General features: G+C 42.4%; 1 protein-coding gene across 5 annotated transcripts in view; it reads left to right on the top strand.

Annotated features, from left to right (window-relative positions):
• The window catches only part of STK32B (serine/threonine kinase 32B), a 443,733-nt gene that overhangs the window by 366,418 nt on the left and 53,648 nt on the right, over positions 1-23,667 (top strand). For 3 of the 5 annotated variants that reach the window (XM_054484777.2, XM_054484781.2, XM_054484780.2), the window contains exon 6: positions 3,836-3,925. The exons of the other annotated variants lie outside the window; for them this stretch is intronic. In XM_054484777.2, coding sequence (XP_054340752.1) covers positions 3,836-3,925 — 90 coding nt within the window. The remainder of the gene's footprint in view (positions 1-3,835; positions 3,926-23,667) is intronic. 5 annotated transcript variants of the gene reach the window in all.

Genomic DNA, 23,667 nt, shown 5'->3' with positions numbered 1-23,667 from the left:
TGCTGGTTCCTCACACAGCCCTTGTGCTGACAGTCCCCTCTGCCAGCTGCCCTCTTCCTCCAGAAACTCTGTTGACAGCTTGCTTTCCTCTTCTTCAGATCTTTGCTCAAATATCATGTTCTCAGTTCCTAACCATACTGTTTAGCCCTGTAACTACCCCACAAGGCCCCTATTAATATTAGCCCCTTCTTACAGATGAGGAATCTGAGGCTTTCAGAGCTTAAATAACCTGTCTAAGTCACATAGTCAGTCAGTAAGGGTCTGCATCAGTTGGGATACCAGCAGTGGCAAGGAACAAAGAGCCCAACTTAAACAGTCCTAAATAGTAAAGGGTATTTTTTTTTTTTAGCTGAAGTTCAGTGGAATAAGCCTTCAGGCAGGGTTTGATCAGGCTCTGGCAACATTTCTCTGCTATACTTGAAGCTGTGCCTTCTCCATGGACAGCCTACATCTTTATACTGTTTTTCCTTGTGGTCGCAAATAGCTTCTGCAGTTCTAGGGAATCATAGCCATGCATGACACTGTCCAAAGACAAAGAATATCATTTTGGGTAGCTCCTGAAAATTGGAAAATTATAAGAGAAACAACACTTAAAACAAAATTAACAGATTATTTGCATTTTTAAAACGTCTTTATAGCAAAAGGTACTATAAACAAAGTCAAAACACAAACAATAGGCTAGGAGAAAATATTTGCAATACACATAGCAGAGAAAAGGGCAAATGTATCTTGAAGACAAGGAGCTCCCAGTGAAAACTGACCAAGGTTCTGAGAGGCTGATCATGTGGGAAACGGGCAGCCTCATCTGCAGCGAGATAACATTTCTCAGCATATAACTTGCAAAACATAAAATCACTGATAACAACTAGTGCTGGCAAAGTGCAGAGAAATACACATCCTCATATTCTGTTTATAGTGCCACGAATTATAACTTTTTGGAACATAATATGCGTACCCTTGGACCCAGCAATCCCACTTCTGGGGATTTACTCAGTCAAAATAAAAGTACTAATATGTGATATATATTCAGGAATTCTTGTCACATATTCTATAGTAACAAGACAAACAATTAAGCAAGCAAAATTGGAAACAACCTGAATACCCATAATAGGGAATTGCTGAATAAATGATACATTGTATGATACAGACATCCTATGGAATACTGTGTAACTATAGGTCCATGGCTTCTTATCTGAAACCCTTGGGGCAGATATGTTTTCATAATTCAGAATTTTTTTCAGATGTAAAAATTCATTTATATTAAATAATATATATGATAATATAAAATAATGTGTTTAACACAATATGTAATAATATCTTAAGTAATATATTTTTATACTATGTAATACTCCATACAGGTTTGGGAGAACACCTTGTAATCAAATATATTAATATTTCTACAGCAAAACATGGATATTCATCCAAAATGGAATAAATAAAACTAAAAAAGAATGTTTCAGGTCACATCTTATCACCAAAATAACTGTGGAAAAAATTGGACTTAGAAGGGAGGATAAAGGATTGTGGATGTCATAGGTAGACCTATGTATACTAGCTTGGGGGACATTGGGGGACATTCTGGGTATATATTCTCAGGCACACTCCATGATACATGGCTAAATTCAAAAGTAACTTTTACAGTGACCCATGAAGTATGATCTCATTATTGCAAGAACAAACCAAAGCCCCCATATATATGGATATACATTTGCATAAGCAAAGAGAAATCATGGAGGAGCCAGATGAATTGTGTGATGGATTACATGGGAGTGGGAGAGACATTGAGGGCCTTAAAGGGGTAACCCAAAAACATGTCTGTATTCTTTCAGTTATTTTAATGAGCTGGCGTCACTTTCATAATGAAAATACCAAACTTTTGAAAGAGGGAGAAGGTGCAAGAAAAGCAAACAAAAACCATATTCGAAGGCTTCATAGTCCTCTTACAATGCTGACATGTGCCACTCTGTTTGGAACTATGTGGGTGTGGGGTACAGCAATGACTACAACATACACTCACCTTCACATGCCTCAAAGTGCAAAACAGTAATGAGTTTGCTTTCTTGTTGGCATTAGAAATAAGGGAATAGGAGATTGGATAGGAGACCAATAAGGATAGATTGGTCCTTGCTGGAGAAGATGGGTTTTGAGCCACTCCTTGGCAGGATAAAATGCTAAGAGCAAACCCTTATGAGAAGCTTCCCTACTTTCTGCATGTCAGCATCACTCTATCCATTTCATGTGTAGAAACTCCCTGATTTCTGCAACAGCCTTCTGAGATGGGTATTTTATTATCATCATCCCATTTTATAGGTGAGGAAACTGAAGCCCAGGGAGATTAAGTTATTTGCCCAAGGTTATACAGCTACTCCCAACAAAGCTGAGGCCCAAACCAAGGCAGTCTGGCTCAGAGTGTGTGCACCCAACTACTACTACACACTGCCACTTTTCAGACAGGACCGTGGATGGTTGAATGGAGACATACTCATTGCAGCCACAGGGAGGGGCCTGAAGAAGCCCCAGAGGCTAAAGCAGCCTGGGTATGTTCTAGGAATGTTGCCTATGTAGGAATACTGTGCATCCCAGCAAAGACCTGGCTGGGTGACTTAAACTTCATCCACAAGTACCTGAAGAGTATTATGGATCCTCACTGAATAAATACCTTGCTGCTGCGTCTCACCTACGATCACTGGACAGATAGCTGGCTGAGCAGCACTCTCACACATCAGTGCTGGCAGTTGAGTCTGAGATTAGAGGGTTGTATGTTAAACGGCTAGTGCTTTTTTTGTCCACTGTAGCTGTTCACATCAGGCATGCCCCTCCCATATGTAGTCCCATGGGCTTCTCAGCATGCCTCAATGCACCTGCTCCAGAATGTGTTTTCCCATCTCTTGGTGATGCCTTCCAAGTCCCTCAAAGTCAATTTTGCATGTGCCACTCATCTATGCTTTTAAGTCCCACATGCCAAATGCCACTCTCAGGTTTGGTGAAAATCCAGCCAGCCATTTTCACATGATGTGATGACAGACAAATAGAGAGAAATGTAATTGCAGTTATAACTATTATCCAAGGCTCTCTGAGCTGGAGTCTTATATATACCAAATTCCCCAAAAAGCAAGTACTGACCAAAATTTCCCAAAAAACAGGTACTGACCATTTGGGTGTTTCCTTCCTCCCTATCCCCTTCCTTCCTTCTCTTCTGTTTCCCTCTTTTACCTGCACTCATTTAGTGTCCTTCCCTTCTTTTCTTTCCCTCTTCCTTCCTTGTCATGTTTCTTGAACACCTACTTTGTAGGTGCACCCAGCCTATCCATGCCCATCTGCTGCCATCACTTCAGCCTGGATGGAAGGTGGTCTCAACTCCCCAGCCTTCTCCCTACTAAATTCCTCATGTACAGTACCAAGGTCTCCAATGACCATAGCAGACAAACAGCAGAACAAGCAGTGTCCTCTGGGTGGGAGAATCCTCTTCACCCACCCCTGCCCCAGCCATAGCCCACCTACAGTTTTCCTGAGAGAAGGCATCTGGAGTGACCTGTCTCATTTATTTCTAGGAGCTTTAATTCTCCACATCACTGTCTCCAAACTTTTAATCCATAAAAAATATATCCTGCCCCTCAATATATTTATGTAAAAATAATATGCATATGTTACCAAATGAATTTACATTCTGAAACATGCACACAAAATAAACATTTTTAAAGTATCAGATACGATAGTATTATAAATAGAAGTTCTAACGTTTTCTTCACGGTATCCCACCTTGCAAACCACAGCTTTAAATAACCCAGCTGCCTGCAGCCCATGCTAACTGGAGTTTCTGTTTCTGTATTTGCAGGACATGTTCACATTACAGACTTCAACATAGCGACGGTAGTGAAAGGAGCAGAAAGGGCTTCCTCCATGGCTGGCACCAAGCCCTACATGGGTGAGTGTTCCAGTCCCCTTTTTTTCATGTGATCAGGCTCAATGCCTAAGACTCAGCATCCTTCTCTTGTTTCATCTGCCACTGCCCGCTGCCACATACCCTCCTCCCATGCTCACATGAGGTTCCACAGTTCCCAGTAGATACAATACTCTCTCGAAGCTCTGGACCTTTTCCAAGCCGTCTCCGCTGCTAGACAACCCCTCTCCTCTTGGTTTTCTAGAGAACTCCTGCTCAGCCAGAGAGCCATGGCTCAGGCTTGAGAGGGTGGCAAACAAAACAAGTATTTTCTTTTCCATTTATGTTCAGTATTTTCCAGAATTTAACTTGGTGGTGGTCATTCTGGGTCTATATTCCTAGGCACACAATGTTCTTTCAATGTGTAGTTTTAAACGGTTTTTTAAGGAATTTTTATGGAATTACCGTTTTTAGTTTGCATTCTGTTCTCTTGCTTTTTATCTTCTTGGTTATGGATGCCTCTTATCTAAATGCTGGATCTTCTTTGCCAGTCTTCAACATTTGTCACTGTCCCTCAAATCTTTATTACCTCTTCCTTCATTTCTTTAAAAATGTTCTCATTGTTATATTTCTCTTTCTCCCAAGGCATTATCTATTGTGTTTATTTGTTTTGTGTGTTTTCTACTGAAGTCTTCATTTCTGAAATCATTTTCCCTTTATTTCTTTCTCCCTAAGTTCTCTCACCGATTTCTGAGTTTTTTATTCTAATTTATGTTGTTTTTCATGTCTTATATAATTTTGTTAATGTCTTTATTACGTGTTAATTCTGAATGTCTATATTGTTATCAATTACTGTGTAACAAACTGTGTCAAAACATAGTGGTTTAAGACAATCACAACATTATTTCTCACATTTCTTTTGGTTGACCAAGTGGTTTTTCTTCAGGTTTGGCTGGGCTCACTCATGAAGATGCGTTCAACTAGTAGGTCAGCTGGGAGCTGGGTTCAGCTAGGACAGCTGAGATGAACATATCACTCTTTCTCTGTGTGGTCTTTCATCATCAAAGTGGCTAGAGTGAGCTTCCTCACATGTAGTTTCAAGATGGTAGAGCCAGTTCCCCCATGCTTATCAGGACTCTGCCTGCTTCACATTTCCTGATGTTCGGTTGGCCAAGGCAAGTCACATAGCCAACCACGTGGAAGGGAACTGCATGGAGCATGGGTATCAGAAGGCTGATGCACTGGGGAACCGTTAATGAAGCAACTCATTACTGTGTCTTTTGACCTTTTGAAACGTAGGCTATAGTTTCGTTCTGTTTTATCAGCACATCTTTCTGTGTGTTTTTATTGCAATGACGTTATTCTGCTCTTCATTCTCCTTTTACTTATAATAACTTGGCATGGAATTTGACTTTGATACTTTTCTGTTGCTCTTTTGTTTCAGTAATTGTTGATGATTATTAATACATCATATGCATGAGTTTTATGCCTAGATAATCCTCATTTACCATTGCAAATGATATAAGAAATACATGTTTAAGGCTAGAAAATGTAATCAGTGCTGCACAAAGGTGCACAAACATTTAAAGCCCATATTTCTCCATATCTTTCTTCCAAAGGTTACTGCTATTAATGTTTTCCTTTTATTTTCCTTTTTCAAATGGAAGAAGGAGGCCTTAGGAAGCATAGCATCTGATAACTGGATGAAGTATTTATAGGCGGTACCAAACCAGAGGTGCAACTTTTGCCACAGAAAATTAACCACTGGGATGAGAAGTCCACCATCTTGGCTGAACTCTCTGCTGCTGTCTGTCATTCAGCAGTGAAAATGCCCTGTTGCCAGTTTGGCCTCACTTAACTCTGGCCAGGTTGTGCCTTATAGGGCACTGTATGTTGAATTAAACAACCAAAATCTTTCTTCCCCGACCTCATAAACAGTGCCTAACACCGCCTGGAGGAGTTAGAGTTGCACGTGGGTATTGGAGTGGGGGAGGAGGCTTAGTTTGCACTTGGTGGAGGGTTTGAATTCCACATGGCCTGAGGAAGAAGAGACCTCCCTGAGCCCTTGGCAAAGCCTACATTCCAATCTGTCTTCATGAACACTAGGTTTTTGGGGATCCACTGTAACCTTCTTATTGTCTTCCTTACAGATTAAAAAAAAAAAAATGACTATTTCCCTGAAAGGATAAATTCTACCTTTAAACTTGAGATCAAAATAGAGCCAGCTGAGAGGCCTCCAGCAAGAGAGAGGGGTAGAAATTGCTCATTTTATGTGAACTTTGTTTTTCTAAACTTTTAGAAGATGGTGTGGTTCAGGATAGTGTTCCTAACTTAACAGACCTATCTCTTGTGTTGTTTGGTGAAGTGCCAAAATCTAAGGCAGCTTGCTATCCAGGTTTCCTGGCTTTGTTCTCCTCTCCATTTTTATCTGGAGTTCCTCTTTCCTTTGTCTGTAGGGTCCCTGTCCTGATGCAGTTTGGTTCTACTTCACACAGTTTTTCTTTGGGGCTTTTTCCTGGAAGGAGTCGTGGCTGGGTGGATTATAGACTTTTGATGTCCCAGACTCTTCCGTCTCCTTCAGAATTTATCAAGAGCCCTTTCAATGCCCCCGATACTAGACTGGGCAAACTCCTACCAGCTTCAGCTGCTGTTCTCAAAGTGGTCATCTGTGTTTCCCAGTGAATACCTGCTGCATATTTTGGAGTTCTTTGTTTTCTGGTCCCTAGAATGCTGCCTTGTTGCTTCTCTTGGTTTCTTTCCATGTAGAAATCACTACCGTGCGCTTCTTCTCACTGTTGGTGTTTTGCTGCTACCCACTTGTATTTTGAGGGTTGTGGGGACAACTTATTTTTGTAGCAAATGCATCCATGAGTTTTTGGTTTAGCGATCTATTTGCTCTGTTTTATATGCAGATTTGGGGAGATTCAAAATCTATACCATCATCTCCCTAGAATCCACTACTCATGTCATTAATCTTTCATTTATTAAATAAATTGAATAAATGAAGTTTGGCTATAAATACCTGCAATGGTATAAATAATAGGCAACTTGCTTTTGGGTATTTACTACATGTCAGGTACTGAGCTAAGTGCTTTCCACCTATAATTTCATTTAACATGAAGACAGGCACATTAACTGTAACCTATAACTTCTTTTAATGCCCTCGAACATGAAATAGACACAAGTATTTCTTTCCATTTTACAGTTAAGGAAATGGAGGCTTAGGAGGTTGGGTGACTTCCCCATGTTGACATTGTTGGCAAGAGTCAGACCCAGGTCAATGTGCCTCCAAAACCCAAGCTCTGAAGTACATCTCAACCTGGCCTCCCATGACACCAACTCCTTTTTAGCAAAAATACTAGCAGATATCCATATAAGTGAATTCATTCACTTACAAGTAGTCTTCATGGGAGCCTGAACACTTACTCCAACAAGGCTTTTTTTGTTGACGACCTTTCTGAGATCCCTTTCTGGAAGGATCTGGAGCTGGGGCAAGTCTGACCAAAGAGGTCACTGCCTTGAGATTCAAGAGAATCTCAAGAGAATCAACTGGGCGAGATTCAGCAACTGATGGGATGGAGAATGGGGGCAAAGGCGACTTCCCAGGTCTCTGGATTGTGCAGCAGAGTGGTGCTCACTCTGTAGGGGACACAGCAAGAGCAGTAGGTTTGTGAAGTGGCATGATGCAGACTGGACATGTGGATGGAGAACCTGCCAGCACTGAGATGCAGCGCAGCCATGGAAGTGGACAGGATCCCTCAAGGAGGATGCAGGAAGGCAGAGAACCAATTCTGAGGCTCAAGAATGCTGTGCTGGAAGGGGCACGTGGAGGCCGAGGGGGACATCCCACAGGGGAGTGCTGAGAAGAGAGATGCCAGGTAAGGGCAGCAGCTCCCATTAGAAGCCTCCTCTGTATTCCTACCGATTCGTTCTGACTGCTTTCACGCTGTTTCCAAAAAGCAAATTGATGTCAGGGAGTATAGATCCTGGACCACTGGAGAAGTTCAAGACAGTTTTTTTGTTTTGTTTTGTTTTTTTGAGACAGAGTTTCACTCTTGTCACCCAAGCTAGAGTATAATGGCATGATCTTGGCTCACTGCAACCTCCGCCTCCCAGGTTCAGGCGATTCTCCTGCCTCAGCCTCCCAAGTAGCTGGGATTACAGGCACATGCCACCACGCCTGGCTAATTTTTGTATTTTGTTTTTGTTTTTGTTTTTGTTTTGAGACGGAGTCTTGCTCTGTTGCCCAGGCTGGAATGCAGTGGCGTGATCTCTGCTCACTGCAAACTCCACCTCCCGGGTTCACGCCATTCTCCTGCCTCAGCCTCCCAAGTAGCTGAGACTACAGGAGGCCGCCACCACACCCGGCTATTTTTTTTTGTATTTTTAGTAGAGATGGCATTTCACTGTGTTAGCCAGGATGGTCTCGATCTCCTGACCTCGTGATCCACCAGCCTCGGCCTCCCTAAGTGCTGGGATTACAGGCATGAGCCACCATGCCTGGCTAATTTTTGCATTTTTAGTAGAGACGAGGTTTTACCACGTTGGCCAGGCTGGTCTTGAACTCCTGACATCAGGTGATCCATCTGCCTCGGCCTCCCAAAGTGCTGGGACTGCAGGCGTGAGCCACCACACCTGGCCAAGTTCAAGGCAGTTTTCTACCAGCCCTGATGTCTCTGCCTGCACGTGGCGCCATGCCTAACGGACTCACCCGAGCCTCCTCAAAGGCTCTACTCAGGCTTCCTGACCTTGCTCCTGCCTCACACTGTCTGAGGCAGCCCAGTCCAGGTTCTTGGTCTCCAGGAAAGCACAGCCATGGGGACCCAGCTGGGCACTCTCCTCCATGGCCCTGCTTTCAAAAGGAGAAGAAATCTGACCTGTATTGGGACCTCGCTACCTGCCTGTCTTCACATTTAATCCTCAGAAGATTCACACGACGTTTCTACATCTCTTATTTTATGTGTGGAGGTCTGGAGAGGTTAATTAGCCTGCCCAGGGCCACACAGCTGGTCAGTGAAGGAGCCAGAATTTGAAGCCAAGTCTATTTTGATCTGAAGTCTATGCTTTTGCTACTACACCAAGCTGCCTTTTTGACACTGAGCTCCTGAATTATAAAGACGACTTTCTCAGCCAAGAAATAAGTTCATTGTCCCAGCTGTATGTCAGAGTCGGGGTTACTGATGTCCTTCCAATTAGAAAAGCTTCAGGCCTGACTTAGTGGCCAAATGTATGGAAGAGATTTTTATAGGCTTTAGAGGACACAGCTGATTTTCCTAATGGTTGTATTTTCAGACACTGTAGTTGGGGAACAGCACCAGGCAGTGGGAGTTTAGTGGGGAAGATGGGGTTAAGGGAGAGCTCTCTCAATAAAGTCAAATCTTGCAGCTCCTGAGGCTGTAAATTCCTAATGCCAAGTGACAGGTTTGTTTATTTCACTCACTTGAGCTGTTCAGTTCAAAGGCCCAATAACAAGTTCCCAGAATGTTCCCAACACAGATTCAGAAAATGGGCTGATGAGTAAGCTCCCAGAGGTAACTCACAAAAGATGATCCCGGAAGAAAAATTTGCATAGGGCTGAATTTTCATTAATTGAAAGAGCAGATGGAATTTGCAATTGGAGAAAAAAAAGATCTCTCTAAAATGTGCCAGATTAGAAGTCAGAATGTTCCAGCAGCCACGTGGGGCTTCAGAGTTTATTAATTTGAGGTGAAATGAAGAGCAAGGCATTCATTCAGTAAACATTTACAGAGTGTTTAGGAGGCACAGGGCTTAGTTAGGCACTGGGGCTGCAGAGGGGAATACTGCTCTCCCAGTCCTCACACAGATTGTATGAACATAGTTGTACACAGGTCACAGTCAAGGACCTTGACTGTGTGTGGCTATTGGAAGGAGGTGCTTCTGGCATGAAGAGGGGGAGATGAGATCTTTTTGGACAGTTTTAAGACAGGTTCCTGGAGAAGGTGACAGTCTGAATTAGACTTTAAGGATGTGCTCTGTTGGGTAACGATAGAGAGAGGGCATTTAGGCAGACGGAACAGCCCATACAAAGGCATTGAGGAGTGAAGCACCATTGTGTGAAGGGAGAACTTGGCAGCTCCATTGTTTTACAGCTTCTAGGACAAGAGGAGGTGGGGAGGGAGAGAGGAGACAGGGCAAAGCACAGGAGTCTTGAATGCTGTGGTAAGAGCCCAGGGAACCAGTGGAAGGTTCAATGCTGGAGACCGCTACGATCAGACTCATAGGATTAGGGCCTCAAGGGTGGTGACCTTGGAGAAACAGATGAGTAACAGGAAAGCATTAGGGGTCAGGCTCAAGGGGGATGGGTCCAGGTAAAGTGTGGGCTTCAGCATGGGGCAGTTGGGTGTCTTCCACTCAGTGGCTGAGTGAACCTGGGTGATTCTCATTACCAGACATAGTGCACATAAAGCACTTACCATGATGAACACTCAGGAAATGTTGGCCGCCGAACCACAGGACCTCTCAGAATCCTCGTCTGAGAAATGGGATTAATGGCTTATGCAGTCAGTCTCAGGAGGTTGCTTTGAGGATTTATTGACATTAATTATAGAAGGCATATAGCATAATGCCTGATGAAAGGTAACTACTCACAACCAGTAGCCAATATTAATGTTGTTGTTGTTCTGATTGCTAATAGTTTGATAATTATTTAGTGTATGCTAAATACTGGGAACACAGAGCCAAATCCAACATTCCCCTGCCTTACGGAGCTCACACTCTAGTTGCAGAAACAGACTAACCAAATCCCAGTTCACTGCAGGGGCTGGGTTGGCCAGGGGATGGTGGGTGCACTAGGGAGATGATGGGGCTGTTGCATTGTCAGCGCTCCCCAAATGTCAGTTCCCTTCCCCCAGGACACTGCAGTGAGCCCAGAGGGATGGTGGTGGTGATGGAAGCAGAGGCCTGTCTGCAGTGCAGGAGGCGCAGCCAGGGCTCCATGCTCCACAGAGCCAACAGGAGCCAGGAACAGGTGGAAGCCCCGCCACCCCATTCTGAGTTGGAGAGGCGGGATCCCTGCCCTCCTGGGTGCAGCTGTAGCTACTCAGCTGCAGCTGCAGACCTGGGCATCCCTGTGCTCTCAGGGAAACCCCATTCCCCCCGTAGGCTAAGGGGCACCTGTTCCTGCTGCCTGGACTCTCCCTGCTCCTGGTACCCACTCGGATTTCAGAGTGGGGTTGTGGCCAATCCTGGGTACATACCAGCCAGGTATGCACATGCTCAGGGCAGCACTGACATGCCAGCCCCCTGCTACCTTGGCCCCCTTTGGACATTGGGCACCAACAAGCATGAGAGAGAGGCTGAAGGGGTGCTGAGGGTAGCTCAGAACTGGCCTGCAGGAGCCCATCAGCACAAACAGCCTGGCCACCATGAACAGTGGCAGGAGGCAGACAGGCTACTAGGTGGAAATGAGTGGGTCCCCATGAAGCCCCACTTTCAAGCCAGGGATGATCTGAAGCCTGGGGGCTGGGTCACCAGTTCCACTGACTGGAGTGAGAACTTGTGATGCTTTTTCCAGGCCCACCCGTGGCCACCCATGGGACTAATCAGCACATACTTCCTCCCTTCTGAAGCCCATAAAAACCCCAAACTGAGCCAGACTGGGGCAGATGTTGGGACAACCTGCCTGCGGAGAGGAGCTACCCGCTGTAGGTCTCCTCCCAGCTGAGAGCTGAACAGACATCTGCACAATCTGCCTGTGGAAAGGAGCTACCCACTTCAGGTCTCTTGAGAGCTGTACTGTAGCTCAATAAAGCACCTCTTTGCATTGCTTACCCTCCAGTTGTCCATGTACCTCATTCTTCCTGGACACAGGACAAGAACTCGGGACCTGCCGAATGGTGGGAGTGAAAGAGCTGTAACACAAACAGGGCTGAAATATGCCCCCCTGCTCACCACGTTGTGAACACAAGAAGGAGAGAAGGGAGAAGGAGAGAAGAGCTGTAGCGCTACAGGGAGCCCAGACTTAGGAGCTCCCCAAGCCAGGGCTGTGATGCCCTCTTTGGGGCTCTGCAGTTCCTGGCATCTCCAAGCTTCTGGGCACCACCAAGTTCCCCAGTGCCCACAGTGGAAGCCACTTGCGGTATGCCTGGTCCAGACGCAGCCTGGCAGGGAGCCGGTGTTCATGCCAGTGCCTAGAGCTGTTCACCCCGCCACAGCCAGCATGCCTAGCTGTGTGCAGTGGCCGGACCCCATGCTCGCTCGCTCACACACACAACCCTCATGGCTCTGTGCCTGGCTTGCCCTTGGCAGGCTTGAGATCTGGACCAGTAGCACAAGCTGAGTGCAGCCTGCCAGGCCAAGTGAGAAGAATGAGCCATTCAGGCCCAAGCAAAATGCAGGTGAAGGTGCCACCAGCCACAGAAATTTCCGGCTGGTGAAGCAACACCCCAAGGATCCTGTGACAGTGGGGCCACCATGGCAGTGCTGTGCTCTCCTTGTAGATGTTATTGAGGCCAGGGAAAGTGAAGTTTGCTTCCCAGAGAAAGTGGCAAAGCTGGCATTTGGCCTTAGGTCAGTGAGGCTCCAATGTCCATTATCTTTCCTGAGAACCATTCATTCATTCATTCGTTCAACAGAGATTTGCTGAGCACCTTCTACATGCTAGGCAGTGTTCTATGGACTGAAAACACATGTGTGAATAAAACATAAGTATTCCTACCCTCATTGGTTTGGCTGTTTGTGAGGGAGACGGTCAGTTTAAAAATCACCAAACTGATAAATATGGAGTTTGAGATGCTTAATTTTGAGGAATAATTTTCATGCAATAAAATGTACTCTTTTAGTGTATAGCTCTCTGAATTCAGACAAACACATACAGTCATAGATAAACACCACCACTATAAAGATATAGATGGGTTCCATCACCCCTGCAAAAGTTCCTCATTCCCAGTCCCTGGCAACCAGCAGTTGATTTTCTACCCCTATGATTCTGCCTATTTCAGAAAGTCACATACATGAGATCATATTGTATACAGCCTTTTGAATGTGGCTTTTTCACTTAGAATGATATATTTGAGATTTACTCATGGCGTGTGTATCAGTAGTCCCTTCCTATTGCTGGATATACATACACGTGTTTATCTGTTCATCAGTTGAGGGCACCTGAGTTGTTTACAGTTTTACATATTTATGAATAAAGCCATTCTGGACATTTGCATACAGGTTTTATATGAGCTTAAATTTCCATTTCTCTGGAATAATTACCTAGAAGTGAGATTGCTGGATCATTTGGTAAGAAACTGCCAAATTGGTTTCTAGAATGGCTGGACCACTTTACATTCCCACAAGCAGCGAATGAGAGACCCAGTTGTTCTGTGTCCTCGCCAGGACTTGGTATTGTCCCACCGTTGAGGTCATTAGGCATTCTAATAGGTCAGTCGTGATTTCAGTTTGCAAATCCCTGGTAACCAATGGTGTTGAGCATCTTTTCGCTTGCCTATTTGCCATCCATATATTTTCTGTGTGGAATATATGTTCAAATCATTTGCCCGTTAATTTATTGGATTATTTTGGCCAGGTGTGGTGGCTCATGCCTGTAATCTCAGCACTTAGGGAGGCTGAGTCAGGTAGGTCACTTGAGACCAGGATTTCGAGACCAGCCTGGCCAACATGGAGAAATCCTGTCTCTACTCAAAAATACAAAAAATTAACTGGGTGTGGTGGCGTGCACCTGTAATCCCACTTACTCAGGAGTCTGAAGCCCAGGAGGCAGAGGTTGCAGTGAGCCAAGATCACACCACTGCACTCCAGCCTGGGCAACAGGGCGAGACTCCATCTAAACAAAAAAAAAAGGAAAAGAAAAAAACTTTTACTGAATTATTTTGTTTCATTTTGTGTCAACTATAAGGTTTTTGCAGTTCTTTATAAGGTGAAGAAGTTCCCTTCTACTTCCAATTTATTCAGTTTTTTAAAATCGTAAATGCATGTTGAATTTGGTCACATAGTGTTTCTAAATCCGTCGAGATAATCCTGTGGTTTCTCTTCTATAGTCTGTTGAAATACTGCTGACTGACTTTGAAATGTTGAAGCAGCCTTACCTTCCCAGAAGAAACCCTGTTTGATCATAACGTAGTATCTTTTACATATAATCCTTGAATCAGTGTACTAATATCTTATTCATAATATTTACATCTAGGTTCTTGAGGAATTTTTGTCTGTAGTTCTATTTTCTTGTAACAACTTGGTGTGCTTTGGTATTAGAGTAATGCTGGCAGCGTAGTTGGGAAGTGTTTCCTCCCCTTCTATTTTCTAAAAAAAATATGCCGAAGATTGGTATTATTTCTACACATATTTTGTAGAATTATGCAGTGAAGAGATTTGGGCCTGGAGTTTTCTTTGAAGGAAAGTTTTTCACTATGGATTCAATTTCTTTAATAGACATAGGACTGTTCTGTTTATTTCTTCAAGAACTAAGTAAATTTAAATAAGATTTGGTAGTTTATGTCTTTCAAGGAATTTCGCTAGTTCATCTAACTTTTCAAATGTTAGGGCATACAGTTATGTGTAATATCCCCTTATTATCCTTTTAATGAGTGTAAATTCTGTAGTGATGTCCCCTCTTTCAGTCCTGAATCGGTAATTGATGTTTTCTCTCTGGTTTTCCTGGTCATTCAGAGTACAGGTTTATCAAATGTATTGATCTTTTTAAAGAACCAGTTTTTGCTTTATTGATTTTCTCTATTATTTTTCTATTTTTTATTTTGCTGATTTCTTCTATCTTATCTCTATGCCTTCCTTCTCTCTGCTTACTTTGAATTTAATTTATTCTTCTTATTCTAGTCTCTTAAGGTGGAAGTTTAGATAATTTATTTGAGACTTGTCTTATTTTCCACTATAAGCATTTAATGCTATAACTTTTGTTTTAAGTCCAGCTTCAGTTGTATCCCACAAATTTATATATATTGTGCTTTTAATTTCATTCAGTTAAAAACATTTCTAGGCCAGATGTGGTGGCTCACGCCTGTAATCCCAGCAGTTTGGGAGGCCGAGGCGGGCGGATCATAAGGTCAGGAGATCGAGATGATCCTGGCTAACACGATGAAACCCCGTCTCTACTAAAAAATACAAAAAATTAGCCAGGTGTGGTGGCGGGTGCCTGTAGTCCCAGCTACTCGGGAGGCTGAGGCAGGAGAATGGCGTGAACCCGGGAGGTGGAGCTTGCAGTGAGCAGAGATAGCGCCACTGCACTCTAGCCTGGGCAACAGAGTGAGACTCCGTCTAAAAAAAGCAAAACAAACAAACAAAAAAAAACATTTTTCTAACAATATTTGGGAATTTTTAATATATCTTTCATTGATGTTCAGTTTAATTCTGTCATGATCAGAGAAAATATTTTGTATGATTTCTTTTCTAAAAACTGGTGGTTTATTTTATGGTCTAGATATGATCTATCTTGGTTAATATTACATGCAAACTTGCAAAAATATGTATTGTCTTCTTTGTTCCTGTGTTCTATAAATGTCAATTAGGTCAAGTTGTTTGATAACATTGCTCAGGTTTTGTATATGTTTTTGTTGATTTTTTGTCTACTTCTTATATCGATTACTAAGATATGAGTGTTGGAATTCCCAGCTATGATTGTAAATTTCTGTTTTTCCTTGCTTTTCATTTAGGATCATTACGTCTTCTTGATAAATTGCCCCATTTATCATTATATAATGTCCTTCTTATTCCTTGTTCTAAAGTGTGCTTTGCCTGATATTAATACAGCCACTTCAGCTTTCCTTTGGTTAGTGTTTACACGACATATCCAGTGGTGTGCTGGTAAATGTCTAACAGCTAGTTCTCTGGTAAAGAAGAAACAAATCCCCCTAATTTATAGATTTTGATTTCCATGATATAAGGACTCCACCATGACTGATTTCAAGTTAGCAATGAGACATCATCAAACACAGAATTGGGAAGAGATGCTAACAGTATGCTCTTGTGAGCCAGTATAACCCTACTCTAGTACATTGCTGATAATATCTTTTTGTATCCTTTTATTTCTAACCTATCTCTTTGTCTTTATTTTTAAAGTACATTTCTTGTAGGCAGTCTTTTAAATCTAGTCTAACAGTATCTGTCTTTTCATTGATATTTAGACCACTTATATTTAATATAATTATTGAGATAATTTTATTTAAATCTATCATCTTGCCTTTTCTTGTATTTGTTTCATTTGGTCTTTGTTCCTCTTTTTCTTCCTTATTTTGGATTAGTTGATCCTTACTTATGATTCCACTTTAACTTCTCCATTGGCTTAGTTTTTATACCTCTTTAAAAAACAATATACATCTTCAGTTGATCAGAAAATACCTTAAATCTGTTACAGCATGTGTAATCTTACACCCAAATTCATTCTATTCATCTCTTTTTACTATAAATATTATAAGTCATTGAATTTATTTTTGCTTCAAATAGTCAAATATATTTTGTAGTGGTTAAAAATAAAAAAAAACTTTGCATTTACCTTCTTTTTGCTATTTTCATATTCTTTCTTTGTGTAGCTTCAATTTTCTAGCTGTTATTATATTCATTCTACCTGGAGGACTTCCTTTAACAATTCTGAGTATTAAAATCTACTAGTAATGAATTCTTTCTTTTTTTGGTTTGCTTATATAAGGAAAAGAATCTTTATTTCCTTATATTATTACAAGATATTTTAACTGGATACAGAACTCTGGGTTAAGAGGGTGTTTTTTTTTTTTTTTCTTAGTCACTTAAATATTGCCACTCCATTGCTTCTGATTTGTAGTATTCCTGACAACAAATCTGCTGTAATTTCTATCCCTGTTCCTCTGTAGGTAATATGCTTTTTTCCTTTAGCTGACTCCAAGATTTTCTCCCTCTCTTTGGTTTTAGATATGATGTACCAAGGCCTATTGGATTTTTTTTTTTATGTTTACTCTGGTTGGTGTTTTCTGAGCTTTTCGGATATGTGGTTTGATTACTCATCATATTTAGAAAATTCTTGGTCATTATCTCTGCAAATATATATATTTTTGACCCATTCTCTCTCTACTCTGCTTCTGGGATTTCAAAACCCGAAGTGAGATGTTTGATATTTTCCCTCACAATATTTGCATGCCCTCTTCTCCCCATCCCCCACCACACTGTTGTCTCTTAGTGTTTCACTTCAGGCAATTTTTTTTTACCTATCTTCAAGTCTATTGATAAACCTATTGGAAGCATTCTTTATCTCTGGCACTATGTTTTGGCATTTGTTTGTTTTTAGCATTTCCATCTGCTTTTATAGTTTCTATCTTTCTGTTGAAATCCTCGTCTGTTAATGCATGCTGTCCACCTTTCCACTAGAGCCTTTGAAATGTTTTAAATTCCTTGTTTGTTAGGTCTAACATCTAGTTCATATCTGAGTATGATTCTGTTAATTTCTTTGTCTCTTCACAGTGAGTTTTTGTTTTTTTGTCCTGTGTCTGATAATTTTTTATTAAAATCTTTGCATGATGTAAAGGAAAATGTTTATGCCTGGAAATGGACATGTTTCTTTTACTACTACGCATTTAGTTTTCTTTGGAGGAGGAGGTAGCATTGAGTCAATCTAATTAGGAGTTGAGCTTGACTTGAGTTTTGTTGTTCTGTGGTTATTTTCAAAATACCAGCTTTAGAGTTGGGTTTTAGTGTGGTTACCAAAGTGTTTTCCTCAATGTTCCTGTTCCACCTTTGACTTAGGGTTTCTCTGTGAATCTGTGCCTTAAATAGGGTCTCTCTCTGTGCTCCTGTTCTCTAGCAATAAGCTTCTGTTTCTAGTTCCTTGACACTTGCTGATGTGGCAGAGGGTGGGGAGAGTAAATGTTATCTGCTGCTTTGGTTCAGCCTGTCTTAGGTAGGCTCTGTGTCAATGGGTCTTGTGGATCTTAGGGGTATTTCAGATTGAACCTATCTTTCTCCCAGCAATAGGAAACCACCAATGGTCTGATCCCAGGATCATGGCAGGGAAATGAAACTGCATTTGCTAAGGCCCTGAGGCAAAAGAAGCTTGGCCCATGGAACCAAAAGAAAACTAGTGTGACCTGAGCAAAGTCAGCAAGAAAGATAACCCTTGAGAAGTGTGTAGGGCCAGATCATGTATTACCTGTGTGCTACATTATAGCTTTTGGTTTTTTATAGCAAGTTCAATGGAAAATTTTAAAGAACATTAATTGTCTTGGGTAAATAGAGAATTTGGAATCCTTTAAGAGAGTGGTACTAGATAAACTTAACTTTTCTGTCATCTCATATGCTATTTAGAAGTTCATCTCAAGTTTCACATATTGACTGTAAAATACACTGATTTTAATTCTGTGCTTTCAGTTAGAACATCATTTCTCCATGAAAACTTCCAAAAGTCTTTTTTTTTTTTAATTTAGTGGTTGAATCGGGCACATTTAACATGAAGTAACTTTCTGATACTGGTGCATCATTTATTTCCGCCCTTTATCAGAGCTTACCTATTTACCCATTAGCCAATTAAATGTTCTTTCCTCTTCTTCCTGTGCATAACTGTGAAATACTAATGGTCAACAGCTGAACAGTTTCTTGCATACTTGAGTGAAATGAGTTTTCTGTTGCTAGCAATGCATCTTCCCAAAAAGAGAAATTATCAGACTGATGCAGTGGTTTCATGTTATCTCAAATTAATATGTAAGCATGTGACACCTGAGTTCATTTGACTAGCCAAGAGCCAAAGAAATATAAATTACCCCCCAAAGGATTAAGAGAGAGGCCAGGCATGCTACTTATCTCTTCTTTCCACAGCTTCTCGGCACACTTTAATGCAATGAATTATGACAGCGCTCTTGAATCATTACCTTGATGAGTTGGGCTTCCATTTATGCATTCATTTCATTGTCCATTCAGTAATAATGAATTACTATAACAAAAACTAGTTCACATCTGTTAAGAACTTACTTTGTGTCAATCTCTGAAGTAAATGCGTCACATAAGTTGTCTCATTATGGGGTAAGGGCTAGTATTAGTCCATGGAATCTGAAACTCAAAGTTAAATGCTTGCCCAGTGACAAACAGCCAGCAAAGGTAGCCATTGAGATTCAAAGCCGGAATTCTGTGACTTAAGTTCTTTGCCACTATGATGCATTAAGCATCTACTTCTAGATCAGCTACATGCTAATCCCTTTGAATCTGGAGCTGACTTAGTCATGTTTCTGCCTTCAGAGAGCTACCCAGTGGGGGAGATGGACATGTAACTATTAATTAAAATATAGCATGATAAGGAACTAGCAAAGGTTTAGTAAGAATCTAGACCGTAGATTGATGTATTAGTAGTTTGCCAGGAGAGAGGGTAAGATGGGAAACAGGAATAGCAAGGAACTTGATGAACATTCCATAGTGAAATGTGGTCTGAGTCTTGAAGTATGAATAGGAGTTCATGAGTATGAAAAGCAGGGTAAAGTCATTGATGATTCAAAATATAGTATATCCTATTCTTTGAAGCTGGTACAATGGGTGTAATAAGAATAGTGGCCAAATATGATGGTTCCTGGGGCCTGTTTTTAGGAAGTTTTCCTGCTAAAAAGCTTGAACTTTATTCATAGTAAATAGGAAACTTGGAATGATTTTGAGCAAGTAGTTTGAACATGTGAATAATAACAACAATAATACTAGATACAGTTTATTGAGCACTTACTATGTGCTTAATCAAGATATACATAGCCGTTTTCTCTTCACAATAAGATTTTGTAGCAGACATTGTTATTCCTTCTTACAGATGAGTAAACTGTGGTACATATAAGAGATTAAGCAGTTTACCCAAGGTCATTGTGCCAGTAAGCATGGGAGCTGAGGTTCAGTTGCAGGCCTGAGTAATTACCACTTTTGTAACCCCTCTGTTTCACTGATTCTACTACTTACAAGTCTCTCAGGGGCAGTTGGAGTTGGGATTGAAGAGCCCCAGGCTGGAGACAGGCAAGTGGTTGAGGGAGCAACGATGAGACCAGACAGAGATGAAAAAGGACCAGAGTAGAGGATAGAGAGGAAGTTTCTGGAAGGGAAAATAAGTCTTGGTGACCAATCGAATGATCAAATACAAAGGCTGAAAGAGTCCTAGAGTCGAAGTTGACTCCCAGGTTTCTGACTGTGCTGCTGAAAAGACCCCTGTGACTGAGAATGAGAACCCAGGAGAAGGGGCAGTTTGAAAGCTTGCTTCAGACAGGTTGAGTTATACCCTTGGGACCTGTAGGTGTAAGTGTCCAGTGAGTGTTAGCTACCCAGATCTGGCCATCCTGCCAGCCAGGATGTGCAAGCTAGAGACATGGTCTTGCCTTGAAGAAAGTATCAGTGGGTAGGAGACTTGGGTTCTAGTCCCAGCTGGGCCAGAAGTCATTTAACTCCTCCATTCGGACTTGGCCTCCTTGTCTATAACATTTAAGAGAGGAAGGAAATTACCTTGAAGGCCCCCTCTAGGCCAAAATTTAGTAATTCTTTTCCCAGTCAAGAAGAGAGCAAACACCTGTGGAAACAGATCCTGGAAGGCTGTCAGCTCGCAAGCTAGATGTTGAATAGCATTTCACACTCCACCGCAAATATCAAAACCTTCAGCAATATTCATAGAGCTCACTGCAGCAGGCTAATAATTATACTTTAGGAGGTGATTGTATGCTTTTCATATTTTTAGTCTAATGAGGAAGTAAACTCTGTGTGGTTAGTGAGGGGGCAAATCCCACCACACGCACATCTACATTTCTGAGGGAAAGAAAGGCGATCTCTCATTTCACGCCCCATGTTCCTGCTTTTCTGGAAGGCCCATTATATGATGCCCTAATGCTCCTTGGCATCAAAACTCACTTTTCATTTCAAACTTTCATTGGCAGAATTGCTCAACCATTGGTAGAGATGGTTAGCAGGAGGTGAGGCTGATCTTTCCAGGCCATTGCAGGGCAGCCAGAGTTCCCCGGTGCCCAGTGTCCGCCCAGTGTATTTTGGACTCACAAGAATCCATAGAGCATGCACCATGCACCCCATGCAGTGAAAGACAATGGGCAAGAAAGCAGGCACTGTCAGGGAATGTGAATCAAGATCCAGTTTCAAGAGGATTTTAAATCATTTTTATTAATAGTAAAACCACATTTATTATCCTTCTTTTATCTACTAATTCAGTTGGAACCAAAACTAATAGATGACTAATTCAGTTGCAACCAAAACTAAGAATATTTATGAACATCAGGAAATTTTGGAATATAAAACATAGAGAGTATATGCTGTATGTGTGCATGTATATATATATATATGATATATGATTTTTATATTCAGCATGTTTATAAAGATGGCATAATTGCTGGAAAATGTATGGCCTTTGAAGGAGACAGAACTAGGTTGTCATCATTCTGGTTGATCTTGGGGAGTGGAACTGGGTTCAAATAAGCCTTAGTAGCTGTGTCATCTCAGATGTAGTACCTACTCTCTCCAAGCCTTTGTTTCCTGAAATGGAGGTAGTACCCACCTGACAAGGTCCTTGTGAGATAACACATAGACACTCGCGAGATAACACATAGACCCTCATGAGATAACACACAGACACTGAGCACAGTCCCTAGCATCTAGAAGTGCTCTCTAAACGTTAGCTTTTCCAAGACATGAATAGCATATGTAAAGAATTAAGAAGAGCTTCTGGCACATAGTAGGCTCAATAAATGGCCACATTAATATTGCAACTATTGGCATTGTCAATAAAGCCACTATTCATAACAATAGCGGAACAGCTGTATTGAGCCCTGGCCTTAAAGTTACAAGACTGACATTCCGGTCTGGGCTCCTTCACTCATTATCTCCATGGCCCTGAACATACCCCCTAATCTCTGTGGGCCTCAGCTTCTTCATCCATGGCCTATGGTGCTTCAAGGATGGGAAGACTGACATGTGGAGGCATCTGTTCCCCACAAAGCCCTGCACGAATGCTGTGGACATGATGGCAGTTACAGTTGGCATTTCCAATGGCTGATAAATAGATTCAGGGTTGGCCATTCCCCTTACCAAAACATTGGAAGAAGCTTTAGTTGTTGTTGTTGTTTCATGGAAGGCCTTGGGGAATTTTATTCATTTATAATCTAAGCAGGTGTAACTAAGCTTTGGACCCTGGACTACCTTTCTGGGCATGGCCACAGCCTACCACGATTATCTGCTTGATCTGTTGTTTGCTGCCCTGGTAAGCCAGGGCTGCCCCTAGAGCTGTCTTTATCACACACGTGCCCCAGGGGGTCCTCAGTCCCAGCCTTTTCTGTGTCATCCCAGAGCAACTGGCTCCTTCCTCTGCAAGAATCCTGAGCAGCTAGCTCAAAGCCCATGTTATGAAGATGAATCAGTACTCTTAAAACAAGACTTTGCACAGAGCAGATGCTCCTTAAAGATTAACTGTTTTAATTAGCAGGATGTAAAGAGCTTAGACAGTGCTTGGCACACAACAAGGGCAATAGAAGTGTTTGCTATTTTTATTATGACCATTTATTTATTTAGTCAGTTAACAAATTCTTCCTGCGTATCCTCTTGGTACCAGGCAGGGGATGAGGCACCAGAGAGAACATGACAGTCTCTGCCCTCAAGGAGCTTGGAGTCAAGAGAAAAGGGAGACAACTAAGCAAAAATGCATGAGGAGATGAAGAGCATGGGGGAAATGAGGAAGCCCCTGTCCAGCCTGGGCGGGAGGGAGACGGTAAGGAAGTGGTAATAGCAGAGACCTATTCTGAGGAGTCCACTGTACCTGTGAAGAGCCTTGTCTGGCACATGGTAGGTTCCTGGAGGACGAAACCCTAGGGCTGCACCTTCTGTGAGTTGGGAAAGAGTGTCAGGAACAGAGACAGAGACAGGGTGTTCCAGGAACAGCATGCAGCATGGAGCCAGGGTGGCCATAGGCAAGCGGGGCAGCACAAGACAGCTTGGGGCCTCAGTGCTGGGCCATGGATTTGAACTGCCCTCTGAGCCAGACTGGTCCCCAGCCCTAGTACCTTGTGTTCCACCAAAAATTAAAAATAGGAAAGATTCCAGGATAAAGTCAAATACATTTCCAAGCCATGCCTGCTACTGAGTTGGACCCCTGTGAACATCACCAAAGCACATCAGCACACGAAAGGCTCTGAGGATGATGATAGAACACAGCAATATTGATGTCATAATCCCTATGCCACCAAAATGATGTCATTGGCTGCTCAGAATCCCAGCACTTAGATGCGAGAGAACTACACAGGTTTAGAGCTGGAAGGACATGGAGCCAGTGGCATTGCAAGGAACACAGTTTATGAAACAGCCACCGTGATGGGAAGATCTTTTAGCAGGGAAATACCATCATCTGTGGCATGTCAGAAAACTGACTCCCTGGTCAGCAGTGAGAAGGACAGATTGGAGGAGTCTCAGGGTCCAGAGGCCCAGCTGGGAAGCTATGCTGCTGCTACGGGACTAGAAGGGAAAACGAGCATCAGAACATGAGCAGTATGTGAGCAAAGGTGAGGAGGGGAGGGTACACACGTTATTAGGAGGTAGAATCATGCAGAATTGGCAGCCGAATATCACTGTGACAGTCATGGGAATTCCCTGAACCTAGGAGTCAGGACCAAGATTTCTAGACTTGACCTCAGTGGTACTACTGGGCGGTTGAGGCAAGCCACTCTTCCTCCTCAGGCCCAATGTCCAATTCTAACAAGGAGGTGTGGAGAACACGATGAGTTTCAAGGGACCCTTCAGCCCTACGATGTTGACATCTCGAGATGCTATGAGCTGTTTCCACCTCTGATGCAGACATCAGTGAGCCAGACAAGCCCTGTGGCATCAGGGTGAAAGAGCCA

Source organism: Pongo pygmaeus, chromosome 3 (genome assembly GCF_028885625.2).
Source record: "Pongo pygmaeus isolate AG05252 chromosome 3, NHGRI_mPonPyg2-v2.0_pri, whole genome shotgun sequence".
Lineage (NCBI taxonomy): Eukaryota > Metazoa > Chordata > Mammalia > Primates > Hominidae > Pongo > Pongo pygmaeus.
Note: the sequence above shows the minus strand (reverse complement) of the source record. Positions and strands in the feature narration are given on the sequence as shown.